The 21,477-nt window shown below is 42.2% G+C and overlaps 2 protein-coding genes across 3 annotated transcripts in view; one reads left to right on the top strand and one right to left on the bottom strand.

Moving 5' to 3' along the window:
- The window catches only part of NEK9 (NIMA related kinase 9), a 37,998-nt gene extending 28,377 nt beyond the window's left edge, over positions 1-9,621 (top strand). Inside the window, exons 19-22 of one of the 2 annotated variants that reach the window (XM_029238539.1) lie at positions 979-1,187; positions 2,090-2,203; positions 3,802-4,011; positions 6,228-9,621. In XM_029238539.1, coding sequence (XP_029094372.1) covers positions 979-1,187; positions 2,090-2,203; positions 3,802-4,011; positions 6,228-6,350 — 656 coding nt within the window. In that variant the 3' untranslated portion in view covers positions 6,351-9,621. Of the gene's footprint in view, positions 1-978; positions 1,188-2,089; positions 2,252-3,801; positions 4,012-6,227 lie in introns of both variants that reach the window. The other variant, XM_029238538.1, reaches the window with a different exon arrangement.
- A 2,253-nt stretch (positions 9,622-11,874) lies between these two features.
- On the bottom strand, positions 11,875-20,850 carry ZC2HC1C (zinc finger C2HC-type containing 1C). The gene is made up of 2 exons (XM_029238969.1): positions 19,528-20,850; positions 11,875-12,463 (listed from the first exon to the last, which is right to left on the bottom strand). Exons 1-2 carry the CDS (start codon positions 20,848-20,850, stop codon positions 12,200-12,202), a joined length of 1,587 nt encoding a protein of 528 aa, XP_029094802.1. The 3' UTR covers positions 11,875-12,199.
- Between the last annotated feature and the right edge of the window lie 627 nt (positions 20,851-21,477).

The raw sequence follows: 21,477 nt of genomic DNA, 5'->3' as shown, positions 1-21,477 counted from the left end.
GAATTTTTCATTCTGTTTAAATTTAAATAACCATATTTGGCTAATGGCTACCGTATTGGAAACTAATTGTACTTTCATGTAGTAGATGCATGTATGGTTATTTTGTTAGGCATCAAAACTTACACATATGTTAAAAATAGTCTTAATGTGTATGTCAAATGTAACATAATTTTTAAAAGCCATTTAAAACAAAAAAGCAAGCTTAAGAGGTTATTTTGGCATCTACAGTTCTGCTGCTTCGGTAGGATCACAGTGTGGCATGGTCAGTCCTCAAGCCAGGTTAGCTGGTGATCGTAAATAAGCTTTTACATTTAACTTTAGAATATACCATGCAATTTTTTTTTCTTTTAGCTTTGGCAAATTACTTTCTTAGTTATATTTTTCTTTGGCTCATATTAAAGCTTAGTGTCATTTCCTGACTGTACATCAACTCATCTTCATTAAATGTAACTTGGAATATGCTGCATGATATTTAAAGAACCAGCCATCATATTTTTAAAATTCTTACGAATAGTCATTAAAGAATTTAGTGGTTGAGGACTTCTCCATTCAGGTGTTTCCCCAGAAAGGGAGATAATGGTGAGTTTATCTGGCAACTTTAAGAGGTGTTTGGCTCAAATGTGAAAAAGCTTTGTATATAAGGTGAACCTCTATGGAGGATGCTGGAGTCTGGGTATATCTGTTAAGGCATGGATGCTGTGGTTGGGGTGAGTATTCAGTAATGCGGTAGAACATTGATAATCTGCTGTGGACATAAGGATAAGCAAGTTTGGAAAGTAGAAGTGAATATTGCTATAAAGATACTGATACACAATACCTTGTATAAAAACTAAAAATTTAGTCCCGAGTATCTGATTTACACTGTTGCTGTTCTGCTTCACGCAACTCTAGGAACCTCTCCGGGGGTCGGTGGGGCTATCAGATGGTAAATCTTGCTGCATAGCAAAGCTTTCTATTTCTGTGCTGTGTATCTGTCAGTGGTTCAGAGCTCTAGCCCAGGAGGTGGCAGCGGTGGCGGTAGGGGAGAAGAGGAGGACAGTCAGCAGGAATCTGAAACTCCTGATCCAAGTGGAGGCTTCCGAGGAACAATGGAAGCAGACCGAGGAATGGAAGGTTTAGTCAGTCCCACGGAGGCCGTGAGGATCAGTAGTGGGGCCAGCAGCTCCTGTCCTGGCTGGCTTCGAAAGGTAATTCCTTTGGTAGTGGTACCTCTGTAGGGACTAGAAAGGATCTGTTTCCCATGTCCTATCCAAGCGTTTTGCAGCAGGCATCTAGGTTTCTGATTTCTACCTGAACCGAAATCACCAAATCTCTAATCCTTTTTCTTCCTGACAAGAAAAGGTATAAGATGTGCTCATACCTGTATTACTTAAATGAATGGAAATTAATGCAGCCTTCCTTGAAGGCGGTTTTTGTAATACATGCATGCAAAGATTAAGCTTCTAGATTTTGTACTGTGGTTCGTAGAAGTAGAATATTGGGGCAATTGGAATGCCTTATGGTAGAGAAATGCTTAACAGTGGTTATCTATGAGTGATGGAATTACTGGTGATTTTTATCATCTCCCTTTGCCCATCTGTATTTTCACATTTTCTACAGTCAACATTTATAGTTAGAGAAATTTTAAATTTTTTACCCGCCCCCCACCAAAGAGAGAACGTGTAGATTTAAAGCTCCCTCTATAATAAGATTAAACTTGATAGCTACATAGGAATATGAATGGAGGAAGCAGCACACAGTTCTGTCTAAAGCTTTAGGTCAGCCTTTAGCAACCTGGCAGTTGGCCTCACTGCCATTACCTTAGAGCTTCCCAACTTACTGAATAGCCTGTGTAGACTGTGTTAGAGAAACATGTCAGACACTCCAAAATGTTCTTGGATTTGAGTTTGAATTCGCTTCACTGTTCACTCCTCAGAGGAAGGAATGGCAGGATGTTGACAGGTGGGGCGAGCTATGTTGTAACCACAACTGTCCTGCTCCACTAGAGGGTGCTGATGTCACGACAGAGTGAAAGCTATAGCAAGAAGGGAATTTGGTCGAAAGTAAATGGCTCAAACAGAACTGATGAGATTCTTTCTTTTATACATAGGAGCTGGAAAATGCAGAATTCATCCCTATGCCTGACAGCCCATCCCCCCTAAGTGCAGCTTTTTCAGAATCTGAGAAAGATACTCTGCCCTACGAAGAGCTACAAGGACTCAAGGTGGGCTCTGAAGCTCCTTTGGAACACAAGCCCCCAGAAGGAGCCTGGGTAACTGAGCTTTTGCCTTTAAATCACAACTAGGTAAACAGTGGCTGTAAGCTCTGCCCACTTCTCCTGGCCTCACTGTCTTCCCCTGTAGCTTCATTGGTTTCCCAGCTGCCCAGCATCAACTCATACTGTCTGTTCAGTAGTGCTTAAAGCCTGTATGCAAGGCGAAACTGATTTCTGTGGAAAAGTATCTACCCTTTCACATTTCTGACAGGCCCCCATCTTTCTATACCAGATGATTGTCTTTTCTTTTCTCTCTGCCTCAGAAGTACCAAAACTGAAATTCCAAAATTCAAATCCAACTTTTCATGACACTGCTAGGGTAGGTTGGAGGTTCTAAATGTAAGTAAGAAATAATACTTGTAGTCTACTGGGGGAGCAATGCATGTATACCTAACTTTGGTAGAAATCAAATTGTGGTAAATATCTCAATAAAACTGTAAACCAGGGATCATCAAACTTTTTCTAAAGGGCTACATAGTAATTATTTTAGGCTATGCGGACCATACAGTCTCTTGCAACCATTCAATACTGATATCGTAACACAGAAGCAGCCAAAAATAATGCATAATGAATGGGCATGCTTATGTTCCAATAAAACTTTATTTATAAAAACAAGCAGTAGGCTGGATTTGGCCCATGGGCTTTCATTTGTTGACCCTTCCTATAAACAAAGTACAGTAGAAGAAGGGAGAAAAATCCAGGCTAGGATAATTGAAAAGCTTCCCAGAAGAGGAAATAAAGCCTTTGAAACTTCAAGGTAAACATTTTAATTCCTCTGTCAGTTAGCCGTCTTGAATTGTTTTGGCGATCCTATTTACTGAACACCTCTTAAATCTCTTCTAAAGTGTGATCCACTACATTTCATGAATATTGACCCTTTGAATCATGGTATCCTCACTGTGATCAGAAAGACTTGTTCCATCTGGGAAGATCCCACATGCCATGGAGCACATAGAGTAGAGTGTGCCACAACTACTGAGCCTGCGCTCTAGAGCCCACAAGCCACAACTCCTGAGCCTTGTGCCACAACTACTGAAGCCTGCACATCTAGAGCCCATGCTCCGCAACAAGAGAAGCCACCGCAATGAGAAGCCCGCGCACCACAACGAAGGGTAGCCCCTGCTTGCCACAACTAGAGAAAGCTGGCGTGCAAAAAAAAAAAAAGAAAAGAAAAACTTGTTCCAAACCAAATTGTGCATTCTCTCACTTCAGCATTTTAAATAGGAAGATATCAATGACTTTAAAATTTTTCACAAAGTTCTCCAAAATAGATGATTATTCTTTTACCTTACCATAATGCAGACTGAGGCACTGAGAGTTCTCTTGCTCTGTTATGTTAGAGCCAGGTTCTATTGTAATCCCAGCAGTTTTCAGTTTCTCTTCCATTTACTTCGTGTATATGTGTTTTATATTGTTTATATTTATATTGTTTATATTTATATTGTTACTTTAAAAGTAAAATCTGGTAGCACTTAGAGGACATTTGGACTGGGGAGCTGTAGCATCCGGGCAGAACCTCCTATGACCCTTTTCTCCTGTCTCTCTAGCCACCTCGGCTGAATCCTGCAGGAACATGCGCTGGGAAGGGAACACCTTTGACTCCTACCTGTGCATGCAGCACTCTGCAGGTGGAGGTTGAGAGATTGCAGGGTCTGGTGTTGAAGTGTCTGGCTGAACAACAGAAGTTACAGCAAGAAAACCTTCAGATTTTTACGCAGCTACAGAAGCTGAACAAGAAATTAGAAGGAGGGCAGCAGGTGAGAGCATTAAAAGGATAATTGAATTTCTAATTCTGTTTTGAAGAATCACAGAAACAAAACGCCAGTGCCTGAAATAGGCTTACTTCTTTGCAAGTACTTACCTTTTGATGATGTAATGTTTGTAATTAATCCCAGATGCTTGGTCCTTCTTCAGGCACCTGGATTGAATCATTTCATCACCTAACTTCCATTGTATTTTTGTTACCTTTGCTTTTTCTTCTACTTATTATGAAAAACTTTAAACATTACAGTTCAGTGGACATCCACCATCTAGGTTCAACCGTTGTTAACATGTTGCTGTAATTATTTCAAATGTGTTTGTGTGTGTTTAAAATATGTGTAGGTATTTGTGTATTTGAAATATGAGTGTGTGTATGTGCATGTATATTTTTTCCTTTTTCTTTTTTTGCTAAACCATTTTCAAGTAAATTATGAAAGTCATGACATAGCCTCCCTAAATACTTTATTACACATATCTAAAAATAAAGACGTCATTCTTCTGGAGAACCACAGTACTATTATCACACTTAACAAAAATAACACTAGTATTCTCAATTCTCATCTAGTACCCAGTTGATACTCAAATTTTCCCAGTTTTCCCATAAAAATGTCCTTCATAACTGTTTTTATTAGACCAGAAACCAGTCAAGAACCCCCTTTTACACTACTATGTTTCTCATTTCTTTTAATCTAGAACAATTCCATCACCACTTCTACCCCCCTTTTTTTTTTTAACATTTTTAAATTGTTTTATTCAGTGATCCATACTTCCCTCACTGATTTGAAAGATCACATTTAATATATTGTAAATATCCAAATACACACGGGTTCATTTTTAGGCTCTCTTTTCTGTTGCCTTGAGCTATTTAATTAGTCCTATTGAAAATACTAGAGTTTTAAATGTCTAGATTCCCAGTAAGGAAAGTCCTGTGCTCATTTTTGTTCTTTTCTGGGGTTACATTGGCTATTTTTGCACATTGCTTCTTCTGTATGAATCTTAGAATTCCTCAAAAGTGAAGTTTCTCAAAACTCCCTTTGGTATTTATATTGGAATTTATTAGATTTGCTTTGAATTATATCTTTATTTGAGTAGAGTTGACTTTGTAATGCTGAGTCTTCCCAGCCTTGAATAGTTATTTATTCAAGTCTTCCTTTATGTTCTTACATAAAGTTTTATCATTTCTTAGAAGTCTTGTGCGATTATTTTTGTTGTCATCTACCCCCGTTTTTTAAAAAAATTTCCATGGCATTGGTTTGTTGAAGAAACAGGGTCGGTTGTTTAACAGAATGTCCTACATTCTGGATTTGCCTTATTTTCCTGAGACATTGCTTATCTCATTCTTTTGTCACCCTGTCATTTCTGTAAACTGGAAGTTAGACTTAAGGCTTGATTAGGTTCAAGTTAAAACATTTTTGGTAAAAATACTTCACCGGTGATGCTGCTTGCGTCGTTTTTTTGTTGTTTTTTTTTGTGGTTCGCAGGCCTCTCACTGTTGTGGCCTCTCCTTTTGTGGAGCACAGGCTCCGGACGCGCAGGCTCAGCGGCCATGGCTCACGGGCCCAGCCGCTCCGCAGCATATGGGCTCTTCCCTGACCGGGGCACGAACCCGTGTCCCCTGCATCGGCAGGCGGACTCTCAACCACTGCGCCACCAGGGAAGCCCTTGAGTCGTTTTTAAAGGGCCATAGTATTGCTCTATATAGAGTGAACTAGGTTAGGGAAATACTGTCAACCTTGGCTTTGCCATTTACCAGGTTTATGTGTTTGGACAAATTACTTTGTTTCTCTGAGCCCTGGTTGTCACCTGAAAGGAGAAAATAGTTGTTGTATGGTTGTTTTGAGAATTAGATGAAATAATGTCTATGAACGTACTTTGGAAAGTAATATACACACTTGAAGTAAGCATGGAGTGATTGGCAGCTGTAGGAGGGAGGAGGATTGTTTTGCCTAGGGCTGTTTGAGTTTTAAAACTGAAGAGTTCTGCATCTCAGAAAATCCTGCAGTCCTGGGCAAACCACGACACTTGGTCACCCTACCTGCAACAAATGTACAGGTGTGGACTTTATCTAAGGTCCTATTATTAAGGTAGTAGTATGAGCTTCTCACAAAACCATGGCTACACATTCTTAGAGGTGGGCATTGAAAATCTAGTCCTGAAATGCTGTAACTAGGTGGCAATGTTGTTAACCTGGAACTGTGTTTTATCTGGACAGGTGGGGATGCATTCCAAAGGAACTCAGACAGCAAAGGAAGAGATGGAAATGGATCCAAAGCCTGATTTAGATTCAGATTCCTGGTGCCTCCTGGGAACAGACTCCTGTAGACCCAGCCTCTAGTCTCCTGAGCCTGTATAGCCTCCAGGAAACTGGAATCCAAAGACCTTCACAGCACACTTACTGAACGCAGAGAGCGCTTTCCTGGCTTCGTTCACTTGCAGACAAGGAGCGTGAGGCGGAGGCTCTGAAGCACTTTCCATGTACACTTGGAGAGTAGCATTGCCTATTAGATAGGATCTAGGAGTGGTTTTGTGTTGGAGAATGGAAGGGCCCCATGGCCCTGGCTTTGTCCTCAGTGACTGCCATAGCAACAGCAGCTCTGTACCTCATCTGGTGATCCCACCTTTGAAGAGGAGACACAATGCTCACCTTAATTTTGCTGGTAGCAGCTTACATCCCACTTACCATTTTCACCATTAATTGGAAGCTGCCTTGGGAATTCAACACCAGGCATTGCACCTCTGGGTGGAGGAGGTTAAAGTGTAAAGCTGGAGTGGGCTGGAACCAGGTGTGGCCCATCCAGGGTCATCTGGAGAGTGGTGAAGTGTTCTAAGCCCTCTCAGGAGCCTTAGTCCAGGAAAGTGTGTCTGGTGGAGTCAATCTCCAGCTTGTTTTCAGAAAGTTCAATTATTTTGTGCAGCTAAATGCTTGAGGAGGAACAGTGGGCTTAGGTTGCTTTTCCTCTGAGGGTTGAGTGAGACTTCTTCAATGAGGAGTAGAGAAAGAAGGGTAGGTCCCTCCTTGTCACACAGCAGGAGTGTGAGGCTGTGGCCAACGCAGGGTGGGATTTCCTAGCTTTGGAAGATTCCTCTGAGAGATGAGGCGTCTTGTAGAGAATTGAGTCTGTGGGGCAGTAAGAATGGACTTCAGAGGAAACTGTGAGGGGAGGCCCTCCTTCAGCTGCCTCTACTCAGTGTCTTCGAGAGGGCCTAGGGTGACTGAGTCTTCTGCCCCTGAGAAGACTTCTTGTGCCTCTGCCTTCATGGCTCTTAGGGTTCTAATCTTGACATCAGCAGCTCCAACTGCTCCCTTTCTGTATGTCTAGTCAGTGTGTTTCCCCTTTTGGTGTTTTATGAAGCCATATCAGTGAATCTGTATCATCTTTCCTACTTGAGTGGCCCAAAGCCAGCCCCCAGACCAGGTAGTCCCTGAAGCCTAGCAGAACAGGAGGAGCCTGCCAAGTGAGAGGAATTTGGCTGAGAGCTCCCTTCTGATCCCCGTGTCTTCATGTCCTTGTAGACAGGAGCAAGCTAGCTTTCCCGGAGAGAGAAAGTGTCCTAGAAATGTTTGATGGTTTTCACTTAAGGATGTGAGCGTTGTGTTTCCACCTAGCCTTTAGTATTTTGAGTCACAGGAGCTGCCTTGATGAGTCTCATATCCTACCTCCCTAGAAAGAGCTAAATTAATTTTTGTTTCATTTTTCCCCAACCAAAAAATGAATGTTTGATATCTGTTTAATATTTTGGAAGGACCTGTGCAATGGAAATTTTGCCATTTCCCTAAAACTGGTGGTGTAAAGGCTGCTGCTCCGGGAAAACCCCTCAGCTGGGGATGGGCAACTCTATTCAATGGGATCTTCTTTGGTTTAATATTCCCATTGTTTTCTCAATTCTGGGAAGCCTAGTACAATGGTACTAATGTAATCACTGAAGCCTTTTCTTAAAATAAGGGAAGGGGCCAACCCTGGATTAAAGTTACAAGTTCTGGGGACTTGGGGTTTGCAACAAACCCTAACAATGGGTTTTGATTCATCATGTAAATGCAACTTTGATTTTTTTTTTTTTTTAAGGACTGACTGGCCTTTCACGTTCCTGTATCCCTCATGCTCACCACCTCAGCAGGCCTGAGAGGCAGGGTCATTTTGGGTGTTAATCATGAGTATTGCTTCTGCCATGGAACCGAGGAACATGGGCATGTTGCTGAGACTATGGGATGAAAGTGAGCACTGAAGGGAGGGTGAGAGCTGGGCTCTTGGTCCGGAGGGGAAGTCACTCTAGCAGCGGAACGCTGGGGTCGTTTTCTCTAGCACGTTCCCTTGGGAAGTCTAGGTTTGCTGTTAATCTGGCCGAGAATCTAAGTTCTGTGCCTTAGAGACAATTTGCACTTTGCCAAATTGTGCCTGGGATAGCCATATGATTTTTCCCACCAAAAAGCTACGCAAACAGAAACCAGTTCAAAGGTGGTAGCCATGCATCAGATAAAAAGTAAAAGGTGAGGCAGCAGAAATGCCTTTGAACGGTTTTCTGTAGCTAATTCTCTTAAATTGCATCCTACTTTTCTTCTTTATGTAGTGCTAGGTGTTTTAAGTTTTCCAGTAGTATTGCTTTTGAGTTATAGTATAACCTGAGTTACTCCTCTGCTCTGACATTGTTGCTGAAGAATTAGCTTATTGTTAGCCAGATGTTTGAAAGGTTGAGGGTGGAGTGGTTTGACATTTCTGTTTTAAATAAACATTTAAACTCTCAATCAGTGCTATGCCTCAGTGAGCCTACGCATGGACCTTAGTCACTGGGGATAAAACACACAGACTCTAGGCCTTCGTGAATTTTTGATTCAGTGAGTCTTTATATAAATAAAGAAATAAATGGTCTTGTAACAGAAACAATGCAAGGGACTTTTGCACAGAAATAATCTTTGCTTCTTGCCAGTTTCTTTTTCTTACTAATAGAATCATTTTTGCTGCTACAACTTTTTTTCCCCCAAAACTTCTAAAATATAGTGCTTAAAATGCAGAAGGAGAAAAAGATGAGCCATTAAAAGAGGAAGGGTCATGTCTTGTACTTATCTCCACAGTGGGCTTTTTCAAGGTACTGCCAGTTTATGTTTGTAAAACTGTTTTCCCTCACAAAGGCTGAACTGTGTTTGGTCTCCCTGGCATAGCCAAGTTGTAACTTCTCTTGGCTGAACATTTCACTAAAGTTTAGAGCAAGAGCAGACTTAACTCACATTTCATTTGATTTTGCCGTATATTTGGAAACATTCATAATAGAACAACTCTGGTGCAAGGATGTATTGTAAATGAATTATTTCAAATGAGCATCCTTGGGCCTCCAAAGAAATATTATTCATGATAGTGTCAGGGCAGAGTGGGCTGTAGTCAGGACTACGAAACAAGTTCCTTCCTGCCACAAAGCAAAAAAATCATTTATTGCTTCAGTGATTAACTATGGAAATAAACATGCTGATCACTAAACCTCACAGAATTACGAACATTAGGGAGAAAAACACTATATCACATCTCTGCTACCTCCTGTGTAGTTGTGAAAAGTGACAAACTGATGACCTAAAGCAAATGTTGGCCAAAGGTGCTGTGCTGCATTCAATACACTGCATATACTTTTTAACGAAGTGAGTTTCACCGTAAGATTTTTTCTCATTGCTTAACCTTTTGAACTTTAAAATTTATAGCATCTACTTGCACTAAAGTTTCTTGGATAAAGTAGTATAAAACACGGACATTAACAAGCAGCATTTATTTATCCTCTGTCATCCTCTGCTATCTAGGAAGAGATGTAGATAGAAAAAAAGTTCTTCTTCCCAAAGATCCGATCAAGCTAAATTTAAAAGGCTAATAGATATTCCTGATATAATCAAAGGCCTAAACATGTTGAGATCGAAGGGAACACTATGGCATTGACTATTCTTTGTTCCTCTAGCAGCATAAGAAAGCACTCCCCACACACACAACATTTGTTCTCCCTGGAGGCCCCTGGTCTGTGACCTTTATAATGTCATCCAGGGGTTCCAGGCCAGGCAGACAAGGCAAATAAGTGAAGCACGCCAGGCGGGGCTGTGGTGATCTGCGTGCTCCACCCCGTCTGGAAGGAGCAACTGATTCTAAATCCCACTCGGTGCTATACAGGGTTGCAGGCCCAGGGTTTCCAGAACTTCCAGTTTCTCAAAAGATGCTCCATATCCCAATTTTTTAATGTCAGGTTATATTTTTAATACTATGTCAGTCAAATAAAACATACCTGTGGGGCAAAGCAGTCCACAGGCTACCACTGTGTGACCTTGGCCACCACTCATTCTAGTCACCTACTGCTTTTACCATCAAGTGTGAAACTTAAAGTGGGTACCTCATTAAACTTGACTGGAGAATGTATATATTGGGTTAAATATCCAGTGTCTCTCTGTGAGTTTTCTTTGAATGACCAACCAAAAGGCCCTATTATGTGATACCTCTCTTTCTTTGTAACAGTTATGAAGAGCATAAAGCAATATATGCAGTTTTTTAAAACATCGTTTTTTTAGCCTGGCATCTAGCAGCTTCACAGCTAAAGCCTTAAACTTGCATATCAAATTGGTCTGATCTGTTAGCCCAGCCGCTCAGCAGGAGCTGCAGAGGAAATGGAACAGGAGTGAGTGGCCATCTGTAGTTTAGTAAATGTGGTTTTGTGGTCTGCACAGTCCCCTTTGCCCAGGTCAGGTTAGGTGATTTTTCTCCAGTGTTTTTTTTTTGTTCGTTTGTTTTGTTTTAACATCTTAATTGGAGTATAATTGCTTTACAATGGTGTGTTAGTTTCTGCTTTATAACAAAGTGAATCAGTTATACATATACATATGTCCCTAGACCTCCTCCTTCTTGCGTCTCCCTCCCTCCCACCCTCCCTATCCCACCCCTCTAGGTGGTCACAAACCACCTAGCTGATTTCCCTGTGCCATGCGGCTGCTTCCCACTAGCTATCTATTTTACGTTTGGTAGTGTATATATGTCCATGCCACTCTCTCACTTTGTCACAGCTTATCCAGTGTTTTAAACTAACAATTTGAGTGATACTCTCAGGACAGTAATCTTACTAGTATTTCAGATCTGTTGTGTTAGCTTCATCCTACCTGAACTGATAGCTTCTCCCCCATCGGACATTACCTTATCACTTCTCCCATTTGACAAGTCTAAGACTCACTCATTTTATTATTTGTTTAATTTTAAATTCCCCAAACCCATTTATTGAAGGCCTAATTATGAAGGTTACTTGCAGTAGGCATGATTCTGCCCAGAGAAAATTTTAGATCTGCTATCTTTTCCTTCAAAGTTTACTTTCTAGAATAGAAGTTTACTGTGATGTGATCAGCAGGGACATGTGACACCAGAATGTCCCAGGTTGCTTTGATGGTATATTTTGCTGCTTCATTTTAAAAGTCATTAAACCAACCTGATTTGAAAGCAGAGTGCTAGCAATAGCTGAAACTAAAGTTCCTTCCTTCCTTTTTTTTTTTTCTGACATATGAAATCCATTAGGAAGGAACAACTACAGAGACATAGTGTGCTTTTCCCCATCCCTACCCTGTAAAGTATTGTACATAAAGATGAGGGTCCCTTTATTACACAGTACAACATGGGGAGGCTTTAGGACATACTGGCGCCTGAACCTTCCATACTTGTATATTGACTTTTGGCCAGGACCATGTATCAGGGAGGTCATTTGTCTTACGGCAAAACTGTATTTTTTATAAGATACCGTGATCCTCGGATACCAACGAGCCAACTTCTTGCAAGAACAAGAGGAGTTAACAGAAGCCATAGACATACATGCAGAGGCAGTGGCAAGAAGGCACAGCAAATGCAGGCACTTAACTAGCACAAACCACAATCAGGCTTGCAAGAAGAGAGCTTTAATGTAGCCTACTCGCTACTCTTACGTGTCCTCACCCATCAGTTCTTAGGGCAATAACATGAGGCGCACCAGCCGGAGGCGGTGATTTAGTGGGAAGCGGAGGCTTCCTGTTGCCTCCTGCTGCTTAGCAATGGGTCTCTCTCTCTTCACCGATTTCAGCTCTGCAGGCACACCTGGGAGATGTAAAAGTTTTAGTTCTTTCTGCTCTGCATCAAATTATTCTACTCCCATTTACTGCTGAAGCGAAGCAGAGCCTTCTGGACTATCAAGGAAGTTTCCACTGTTGTCTGCTCAACTGCAGTGCTTCCTTGGAGGTGGAGGGTGGTTCTTGATGGTCTTGCACTTAGGAATGTGCCACTCTGCCACCTTGGGAGCAAAGTGGCAGCTACAGTGAGGACACTGAATATAGTCTGGATTTTCTGCAGGCAGGATGGGAGGCAGGTCGGAGGGGTTTCCACCTTTGGCAATTACCTGCTGGACCTCTCGAGCCTGACGGAGGGTACGGATGAAAGATTCGTGCTTCTGTTTCCAGTTGCTCTTCCAAGGAGGTTCAGCCTGTAAGTTGAGGGAAGACTGATCATTTAACTTGGTGTCTATCTCATCCCCCTCCTGAGTCTCCGTTAGAATGACAGTAAGGAAATTAAGCTCAAAGAGAACAGGAAAGAAGCAACAATGATAACTGACTTGCCAGAGTGGAGGCACTTAAACCAGGGGCCCCCCGCGCCCCCGGGGCTGCGGACTGGTTCTGGTCCGCCGCCTGTTAGGAACCGGGCCGCACAGCAGGAGGTGAGCAGCGGGCAAGCGGCGAGAGAAGCTGCATCTGCTGCTCCCCCATCGCTCGCATCACCGCCTGAACCATCCCCCTCCCCGCCCCACCCATGGAAAAACTGCCTTCCACAAAACCGGCCCCTGGTGCCAAAAAGTCTGGGACCGCTGACTTAAACTAAGGGCCTGCAAAGGCGGATGGTACTGAGAGGCAAGCCTATTTCCCAGCAGAACCCCTGGGAGGCTCAGTGCTTGGAAATACAGGTAGTGGGAAGGGGGAGGTGAACAGGTTGGCTCCCAGGGCTCCTCTCCACCTTGCACATCCAAGTGTCCAACACTTCCAGCACCCTCTCTGGAGAAATTGAACCAGACAGGTTTCAGACTCAGGACATCCAGGCACAGTGGAGAGCAGGGTTAATCTAGGGGCTGAAAATGGAGATTAAGGGCAAGTGTATGCAATGTATTGTGGAATTAACTGTCAGCTTCCTTCCCCCACTCAGCTCCCAGAGTACCAGACACAGGCACCCTCATAGGAGGCAGGAGTTCTCTGGATGCACCAAGCAGTTGAGAGAAAAGTTGAGATGCTGATTCTGAGGGACCCCAATTAAAAGACTCACTGTTTGACAACCCTAATATGAAAGCCCTCAGTCAACAAGCCCCACTTAAACTTAAATATGAACGGACAGTCAGTAAAGCTCTAACAAGGAAGAGACCAAACAAGTACAGGAACACACATGCATACACGCTCAGGAAGTAGCAACAAGGCAGGTAGCAGAAGAAATTTTTTTACAAAAAATCATAATATCAAAGTAGTGTTAGAAGAGATTTTATCTATGAAACAAGAATATATATACTATGAAGAAGGAATGAGAGAACCAGAAAGAACTATTATAAATTAATACTGCAATAGCTAAAAATAGAACTGTTGTAAAATAATGTCAGAAAAGGTACGCAGAATGGGAAAAAGGATCAAGATGGAAAGTAGAAAAGATCAGAATATTAGGAAGTCAATCTAGAAAGTCCAACACTGACTAATAGGAGTTCCAAAAACAGAAAGCACAAGGAGGAAATTATTAAAGAAGACAATAAACATTCCTAGAAATAAATATCACTACCCTTGAGATTGAAATGGCCTACCCACTATCCAACACAATCATTGTAGAATAAAGAGAGAATCCTATAAGTTTTAAGAAAAAAATCTATAGGTTTCATATAATGGAGCAGAAATCAAAATGGTATCAGATTTGTCAACAGTAACATTGGATGCTAAAAGCTAGTGGGAAAATGCCATAAAAGTTCCAACAGAAAATAATTTTCCAGCTAGAATTCTCTACCTGGCCGATTCATCAATCAAAAATAAAGCTATTATATCGATATTTTAATTCATCCCAAGACAAAAAATATGCCTCCCGTGCACCTTTCTTAATAAAGCTTCAGCAAAGCAAGGAGGAGTAAAGCGAGAAAAAGGAAGACACAGGGTGCTGGAAACAGGAGAGAAGCAGAGAGAAGTTCCAAACAACAGGTCTGCACCAGGCCTGGAGAAGAACCAGTCTGGACTGGAGCAGGAAGAAAAAGAATGGTGGGATGGAGGTTCCAGAAGAAAAAAAAGTCAAACTGATAGAAAAACATTAACAGGTGTCTGATACTGGGCAGATCATTCAGGGGGAAAAAAAATACAATTAGGTATGTAGGAAACCAAGAAAATTAAAACATGGGTCAATTATTAACTCTGGGTGAATGTGGGCAGGGGCAGAATCTGTCCACTCAGCAGTGAACAAAATTTATGTGTTTATTATCACATAAACAGCTGACTACTGGTTTAAACCAAAACTGTGATATCACTACAATGGAAGGATAAGGGAAGGAGAAAAGTGGGAGGAGAGGGGATAAGAACCCAGAGTGTCCATAAGAGGTCAACAGATAATGTGCAAAACTGATAAATCAAGCAAATAAGTATATTATTTAGAAATATGGAAATGCATACCAGAAGAGCCATCTATCAGAACTGCCTGTGGGAGCTAGATGAGGGGCCAGAGAGGGATGAGGCAAAATACTGTTGATCTGCATCACAGGTCACTCAGTACTACATGATTTGTCAAATGTATTCAAATACGACTCAGATGAAAATAATATTAATTTTAAAAAGAAGAAAAAAGAAAAGCAAGTAGCTGCTTGGTGATGAATATAGGAAGAGATGTTATCAAAGGAAAAGGAAGGATCCATCAGGAAAATCTTACTGAAACAGACAAGGCAAGAGAATCAGAGTGTTAGAGATGGTATTTAGGAACCTTTAGAATTGAATTGGGGGAAAGTTCCTCAACTATATGATACTTATATTTTAATTCTTCATTGTATTGAAGTTTATTCAATTAACACTTATTAATCACAAAGCACAAAGATATAGTCTCTATGCTCAAATACATAAGGTCTAGTAGAGAGACAAGAGTATGAGTCTGCTGCAAGTTATGTGAATATTAAAGAATAAAAGATGACAGGGCGAGAGAGAGTCATGGACATATACACACTAACAAACGTAGTAAGGTAGATAGCTAGGGGGAAGCAGCCGCAAGGCACAGGGATATTAGCTCGGTGCTTTGTGACAGCCTGGAGGGGTGGGATAGGGAGAGTGGGAGGGAGGGAGACGCAAGAGGGAAGACATATGGGAACATATGTATATGTATAACTGATTCACTTTGTTATAAAGCAGAAACTAACACACCATTGTAAAGCAATTATACCCCAATAAAGATGTTTAAAAAAAAAAAAAAAAGAATAAAAGAAAAATCACCTGTTCTTGCAAGTACACTGAAGGAATAACAGAGAGACACAAACCACTCAGCTTACAAAGGCACAAAGCTTTGGAATAAAACTTGGGACGGTCCAAGGAGAGGAGTCCATCTCAATCCAGATCCTTTCTGCCTTGATGTCCTCAATGCAACATATTTCCTCAAACTAGTTTCCACAAAGCTAGGGCATCTGATCCCAGAAACCCTTTTTTTTTTTTTTTTTTTTGCTTTATTGCTACTGTATTTGGGAATTTAAGAAACACAAGATTCTTTTAGGTTCTGGCCAGAAATAAACCACTGTAGTGGGACAGAGAATACCCAAGTGGATTATGGGGTTGACCAGAAAAAAAACAGGATAGAACAGGAACTGATGATCATATCATTATCGGCAAGGGCAAAATGTTGACTTCTCGTTGGAAACCCGATTTCAGGGAGATCGTCGCTAAACGTGGAAAGGACTTTCTTGTAGTGATCTCCCATATCGTACTGAAAGAAATAATTAAGACTGCAAAAGACTTCTCTTAACAGCCACCACATAAACGTGAGTTTTTAAAGGCCCCGCAAATACACACATAAACTGTAAAGTGCTAATGGACAAGAGGTGTTAGCGTGGCAGTGGGAGGGTTGGAAGGAAATGAAAATAGAATAACACTCTCATAGTTTACGAGACTCAGAGCTGGACGGGCTTTGAGATCATGTGGTCTAGGCTTTCGCACATTTTGATCATTTGCATACCACTTTCACTTCATCCCCCTTACTATTTTTCTTTAAATTCATGATTCCTAGAAATCAAGGGCTTACTATGTTTTACTTTTCTAATACACATTACAATTACTGAAATAAAAAATGCATGTCAGCATGCCACACTTTGAGAAACACTCATTTACAACCCCAGTGTTATAACCTTGACAAGGTGGTAGAAGCTTCACCAGACAATCTTCTCCAGGTCTGACTATCCAGATGTGCCTATGAAGTTCCCCCAAATGTATGGAAGTGTCTCAAAGTCACTTTTTACAACATTTTTCTGCAGCTAGGAATGTTCACCAAAGACGAAGTCCTCTAATCCAGCAATCCCACTTCTGAGCATATATCTGGAGAAAACCATAATTCAAAAAGATACATGCACCCCAATGTTCATAGCAGCACTATTTACAATAGCCAGGACATGGAAGCAACCTAAGTGTCCATCAGCAGAGGAGTGGATAAAGAAGATGTGGCACATATACACAATGGAATATTACTCAGCTATAAAAAAAAGAATGAAATGATGCCATTTGCCGCAACATGGATGGACCTGGAGATTGTCATACTGAGAGAAGTAAGTCAGACGGAGAAAGACAAATACCATATGATATCACTTATATGTGGAAGCTGAACTGGGCGATTGGGATTGACATGTATACACTGATGTGTATAAAACTGATGACTAATAAGAACCTGCATTATAAAAAACCAAACAAACAAAAAAAAACAACTAATACTAAACTTTCTTTGGGTTATTTGTATGGAAATATGTTAATATAAATGTTTCAGACATTACATGAAATTTCTAAAAATCTTATATGTTCTGGTATAATGTTATAAGTCATAATTCTAGTTATTACTTTAAAATGTATATCTCAGAAATAACTAAATTTCCTTGTCAACTGCATTATTATGAACTTTCATCAAATCTTTACCGTGGTCATTTTTAAGTCTTTTGTCATTTACAGACAGTTCTGGGTGTGCTCTGATGCTTTTGCAAAAATGTTCCTATAAAAGGGTTTCATCTCCAAGGAATTCATGGAAAAGACTCTGACAAGTACAGGTTTCTGGTAACTGACCATACTGCTGAACTGAATGAAGAAGCATTTTCAGAACTCTAATGGAAAACGGATGGACTCATAAAAGTGCTAACAAAAGATCAAGATGAAAAAAATTAATCACATGGGACTGAGTGCACTGATGAGGATGATTATAATTTTAGTGACTTTCTGTTTGAATTAAAAAAAAAAATCCCACAAGGACTCAGAGGCCAAAAATATACAAATCAATTTTCACTGCAAAGTAAAGGAGCTGTTGCAGTGGAGGATTACTGGACTGAATGTCAATATTATGACATAGAAAAAAATATATATATATATATGTGTGTGTGTGTGTCATCTTGGGCATGTTACTTAACTTCTTGCCTCATATCTAAAATGGGATAGTAGTAGTATTGTTGGGAAATTATGTGAGATAGTATATGTAATCTAGAGCACTTAGAATGGTATATGGTACAACCAAAAAAAAAAAAAAAAAAGGTACAAATGAGCTTGTTTCCAGAACAGAAATAGAGTCAGAGACATAGGGAACCGACTTGTGGTTGCCAGGAGGGAGTGCTGGGGGGGAATAAATCGGGAGATTGGGATTGAGATATATACACTACTGTATATAAAATAGATAACTGGACTTCCCTGGTGGCGCAGTGCTTAAGAATCCTCCTGCCAATGCAGGGGACACGGGTTCGGGTCCTGCTCCAGGAAGATCCCACATGCCACGGAGCAGCTAAGCCCATGCACCACAACTACTGAGCCTGTGCTCTAGAGCCCACGAGCCACAACTACTGAGCCCACGTGCCACAACTACTGAAGCCCGCGTGCCTAGAGCTTGTGCTCCACAACAAGAGAAGCCATTGCAATGAGAAGCCTGCACACCGCAAGAAGAGAAGCCCCTGCTCGCCGCAACTAGAGAAAGCCCGTGCGCAGCAATGAGGACCCAACGCAGCCAAAAATAAGTTTTAAAAAATAAAAATAGGGCTTCCCTGGTGGCGCAGTGGTTGGGGGTCCGCCTGCCGATGCTGGGGGCACGGGTTCGTGCCCCGGTCCGAGAGGGTCCTGCGTGCCGTGGAGCGGCTGGGCCCGTGGGCCGTGGCCGCTGGGCCTGTGCGTCCGGAGCCTGTGCTCCGCGGCGGGAGGGGCCGCGGCGGTGGGAGGCCCGCGTACAGTTAAAAATAAATAAATAAATAAATAAAAATTAAAAAATAAAATAGATAACTAACAAGGACCTACTGTATAGCACAGGGAACTCTACTCAATATTCTGTGATGACCTATATGGGAAAAGAATCTAAAAAAGAGTGGATATATATATACATATAACTGATTCACTTTGCTGTACACCTGAAACTAACACAACATTGTCAATCAACTATATCCCAATAAAAATTATTAAAAACATAAAATAAAGTCTTCTAACCTTAAGGTGTTTACGCTCTAAATGGGGAGAAAAAGAATTCCAAACAATTGTGTTTCATGTATTTACTAAGAATGTATATCAAAATTAGCCAATCTTGAAAAAATAGATACAGCTTATAGGAGTGGTAGCAAGTCCTAATCTTGGGAGGTGGCAGAATATATTGCAGAGAGCGAAGAATTCTCTCAGGGTAGTGAAATGCTTCATAATATTTTTCTTTATATTTTTCATTCTCTTAAATTTTCTAAAGTAAGTGTTTATTACTTTTATAATCAAAAGGACACACACACACATATATATATATAATTTTTTTTTTTTTTTTGCGGTGCGCGGGCCTCTCACTGCTGTGGCCTCTCCCGCCGCGGAGCACAGGCCCCGAACGCGCAGGCTCAGCGGCCATGGCCCACGGGCTCAGCCGCTCCGCGGCATGTGGGATCTTCCCAGACCGGGGCACGAACCCGTGTCCCCTGCATCGGCAGGCGGACTCTCAACCACTGCGCCACCAGGGAAGCCCAAGGACATATATTTTTTAAGTCTAGATTTTTGGAGTCATTCTGACCCAGATTTATATGCTGACTGTCATTTAAGACTGTTTGTGATCTCAAGCAAGTTAACCTCTCTGACACTTGACTTTTGAACTGATAAAAGATAATGAAATCTTCACAGGGTTGTGGTGAGGATCATATGAAAAGCTCCCATCACTGTGACTGGCACACAGTAGTAATCAATAAATCAAACGTTAATTCTCACTTTCTCCCCATATGACACATGAAATTTTTTTAAAGAAAATGGATGAGTATATAACAGGCTCTTAAAATGATCCCCACTCAAGGCAAATCCATAAGGCCCTTGTTACCTTGACTGAGGCTGGTCCCTTCCAGTTCAAGTACTGCTCTAGTTCTGTGCCCTTGGCCCGGGCCCTGGAGGAATCAAACACTTTCCTCTTGGAACTCTGCATCCTGCGGCAGACGTTGGAGTGTCTCTCCAGCCTGAGCAAGAGAAACTTTCGGCCACAGTGGCTGCACTCGCCCAATTCTGGCTCTTCAGTGGAACAGCTGGAGCCCGAGGAGTGTGGTGCCCTAGACGAGCTAGAATTGCTGGTGGACCTCCGCAAAGCACTGAGTGGCGCTTCTGAAGCTTGAGAAAACGTCCCCTTCAATCGCCCTGCGACTCGGTCTCGGATGTTGTTATTGCTTGCCACCAGTCTTTCCCTTTTGAGCTTCTGAACTCCATAATCAGAGAACTGGAATGGACTAGATCTTTCTTGAGACCGTCCCCAAGTTTCATCCTCTCCTGTATCTCTACTGAAGACCTCCTCAGACATGAATTCTGGGGAGAAGATAGGTTTGTATGTGGTATTGCCTTTAACTCTCCTCCCGGGGAGTACCATTCTCTGCAGCTCTCTTTTTTCATTTTCCTCAGCCTGTTCTTTTTCCTTCTGGATCCTTCTGAGTTCCTCCTCTGTCTTCTTCAGCTTTTCCCTCAGAAGAGTCTCTTTTCTGCGGATTTCCTCCTCTAAACTCTCCCCTGCAGCCTCTAGTCTTTGGATCTGCATCCACTCCGTCCTGTTGGGGTTTGCCATGACCCTGTCCTCCTGACTGGCAGCAACTGTACCAACCACAGATGAATTCACCCAGTTCCTTGAACCAGAGCTATTGTATGAAAACTTTCTTGGCTCAGGGGGTCTTGGAGAGACATTCTGGTCCCCATCAGTGCCAGCCTCACCTGTACTATGGGGCTTCCGGTGAAACACAGGTTTCAGTGGGTATGCCCGGTCCACCCCAACTCGCTTCTTTGTAAAGGGGATGAATTCCTGGTTATTTGCTTTGGGATACTGGGATTGAGGGCCTGGTGAGTAAAACAAACACTTTGCTTGGCCCTGGGGATTGCTTCTTGAGTCTTGCTGGCTGATTCCAGCACAGCAGGGATAAGAGTAGCTCTGGGCTTTCGTGCAGGTGTTCCATTTGGGGTGAGTGTAGAGATTACCCAGCGTCAGCTCTTGGTTGCTCAAAAGCTTCTGCTGGACATTGTTCCTCGGGTGCCCCATAGAGGACCGCTGGGAAGAGTCACCTTTTTCAGAGGGGTCTTGCTTAGCTGAGTGGAACTCTGGAGCTTCCGTTTTATTATGTGGGAGCATAATGCCCACAGGCAGAGGCAGTGCCAACTGGAGACCAGCCATTCAGGGCGTGGACTGAAAGCCTAGGGTAGATTTAAACCAGGTGTATGTGAGAAGTTTGTCTGAGGTTCATGTCGGCTGCTAAAGTAAACTGTTTCTACATTTGTCCTACCCACATTTTCTCTCAGACTTCTTAGGGACAGTGGAGCTGGGTCTGCCAGAGCTTTCATTCAATAAGCATTTGGTGAACACTTATTATGTCTTGCGGGTGCTTATTAGGTCCTGAGGATAGAAAAAGGAATGTGATACAGGTGTTCCTGTCACCTGGCTTTCCTTTGTATCAGTACCAGCCTCTGCCATACACAGCATACTCTGTAGCAGGTGGAAAGAGCTATTGGATTGAAAGTCAGTTTTTAGGCCTGTGACACAGGACAAGCAGCATCCCCTCGCTGGCTCCAGTTTCTTCACCTGTAAACTGAGGGGTTCTCTCAGAGTTACAGGACTCGAATTTAGGGACCTTAGGACTCCAAGTCTAGCCCCATCATTTTATAGGTGAGAAAACTGCGGCCCATTGCTAAGTGACTGGCACAAAGAGCTCTCGGGGCTTCCGTCCTGCTGAAACAATGCTTGACCCCAAAGAGCACAGCTGCTGCAGCTCAGGGCCTGCAGCAGGTGCCTGACTGGCAAACC

Source organism: Monodon monoceros, unplaced genomic scaffold, assembly GCF_005190385.1.
Source record: "Monodon monoceros isolate NGI ecotype Baffin Bay Population unplaced genomic scaffold, NGI_Narwhal_1 Super_Scaffold_21, whole genome shotgun sequence".
Classification (NCBI taxonomy): domain Eukaryota; kingdom Metazoa; phylum Chordata; class Mammalia; order Artiodactyla; family Monodontidae; genus Monodon; species Monodon monoceros.
Note: the sequence above shows the minus strand (reverse complement) of the source record. Positions and strands in the feature narration are given on the sequence as shown.

Bases quoted from the DNA above. Each gene is read 5' to 3' on its own strand.
- ZC2HC1C (XM_029238969.1), bottom strand. From the start codon at position 20,850: ATGGCTGGTCTCCAGTTGGCACTGCCTCTGCCTGTGGGCATTATGCTC. The intron at 12,464-19,527 runs GTAACAAGGGCC...CTCAACTTACAG, and splicing joins AGGGACCAGCCTCAGTCAAG to GCTGAACCTCCTTGGAAGAG.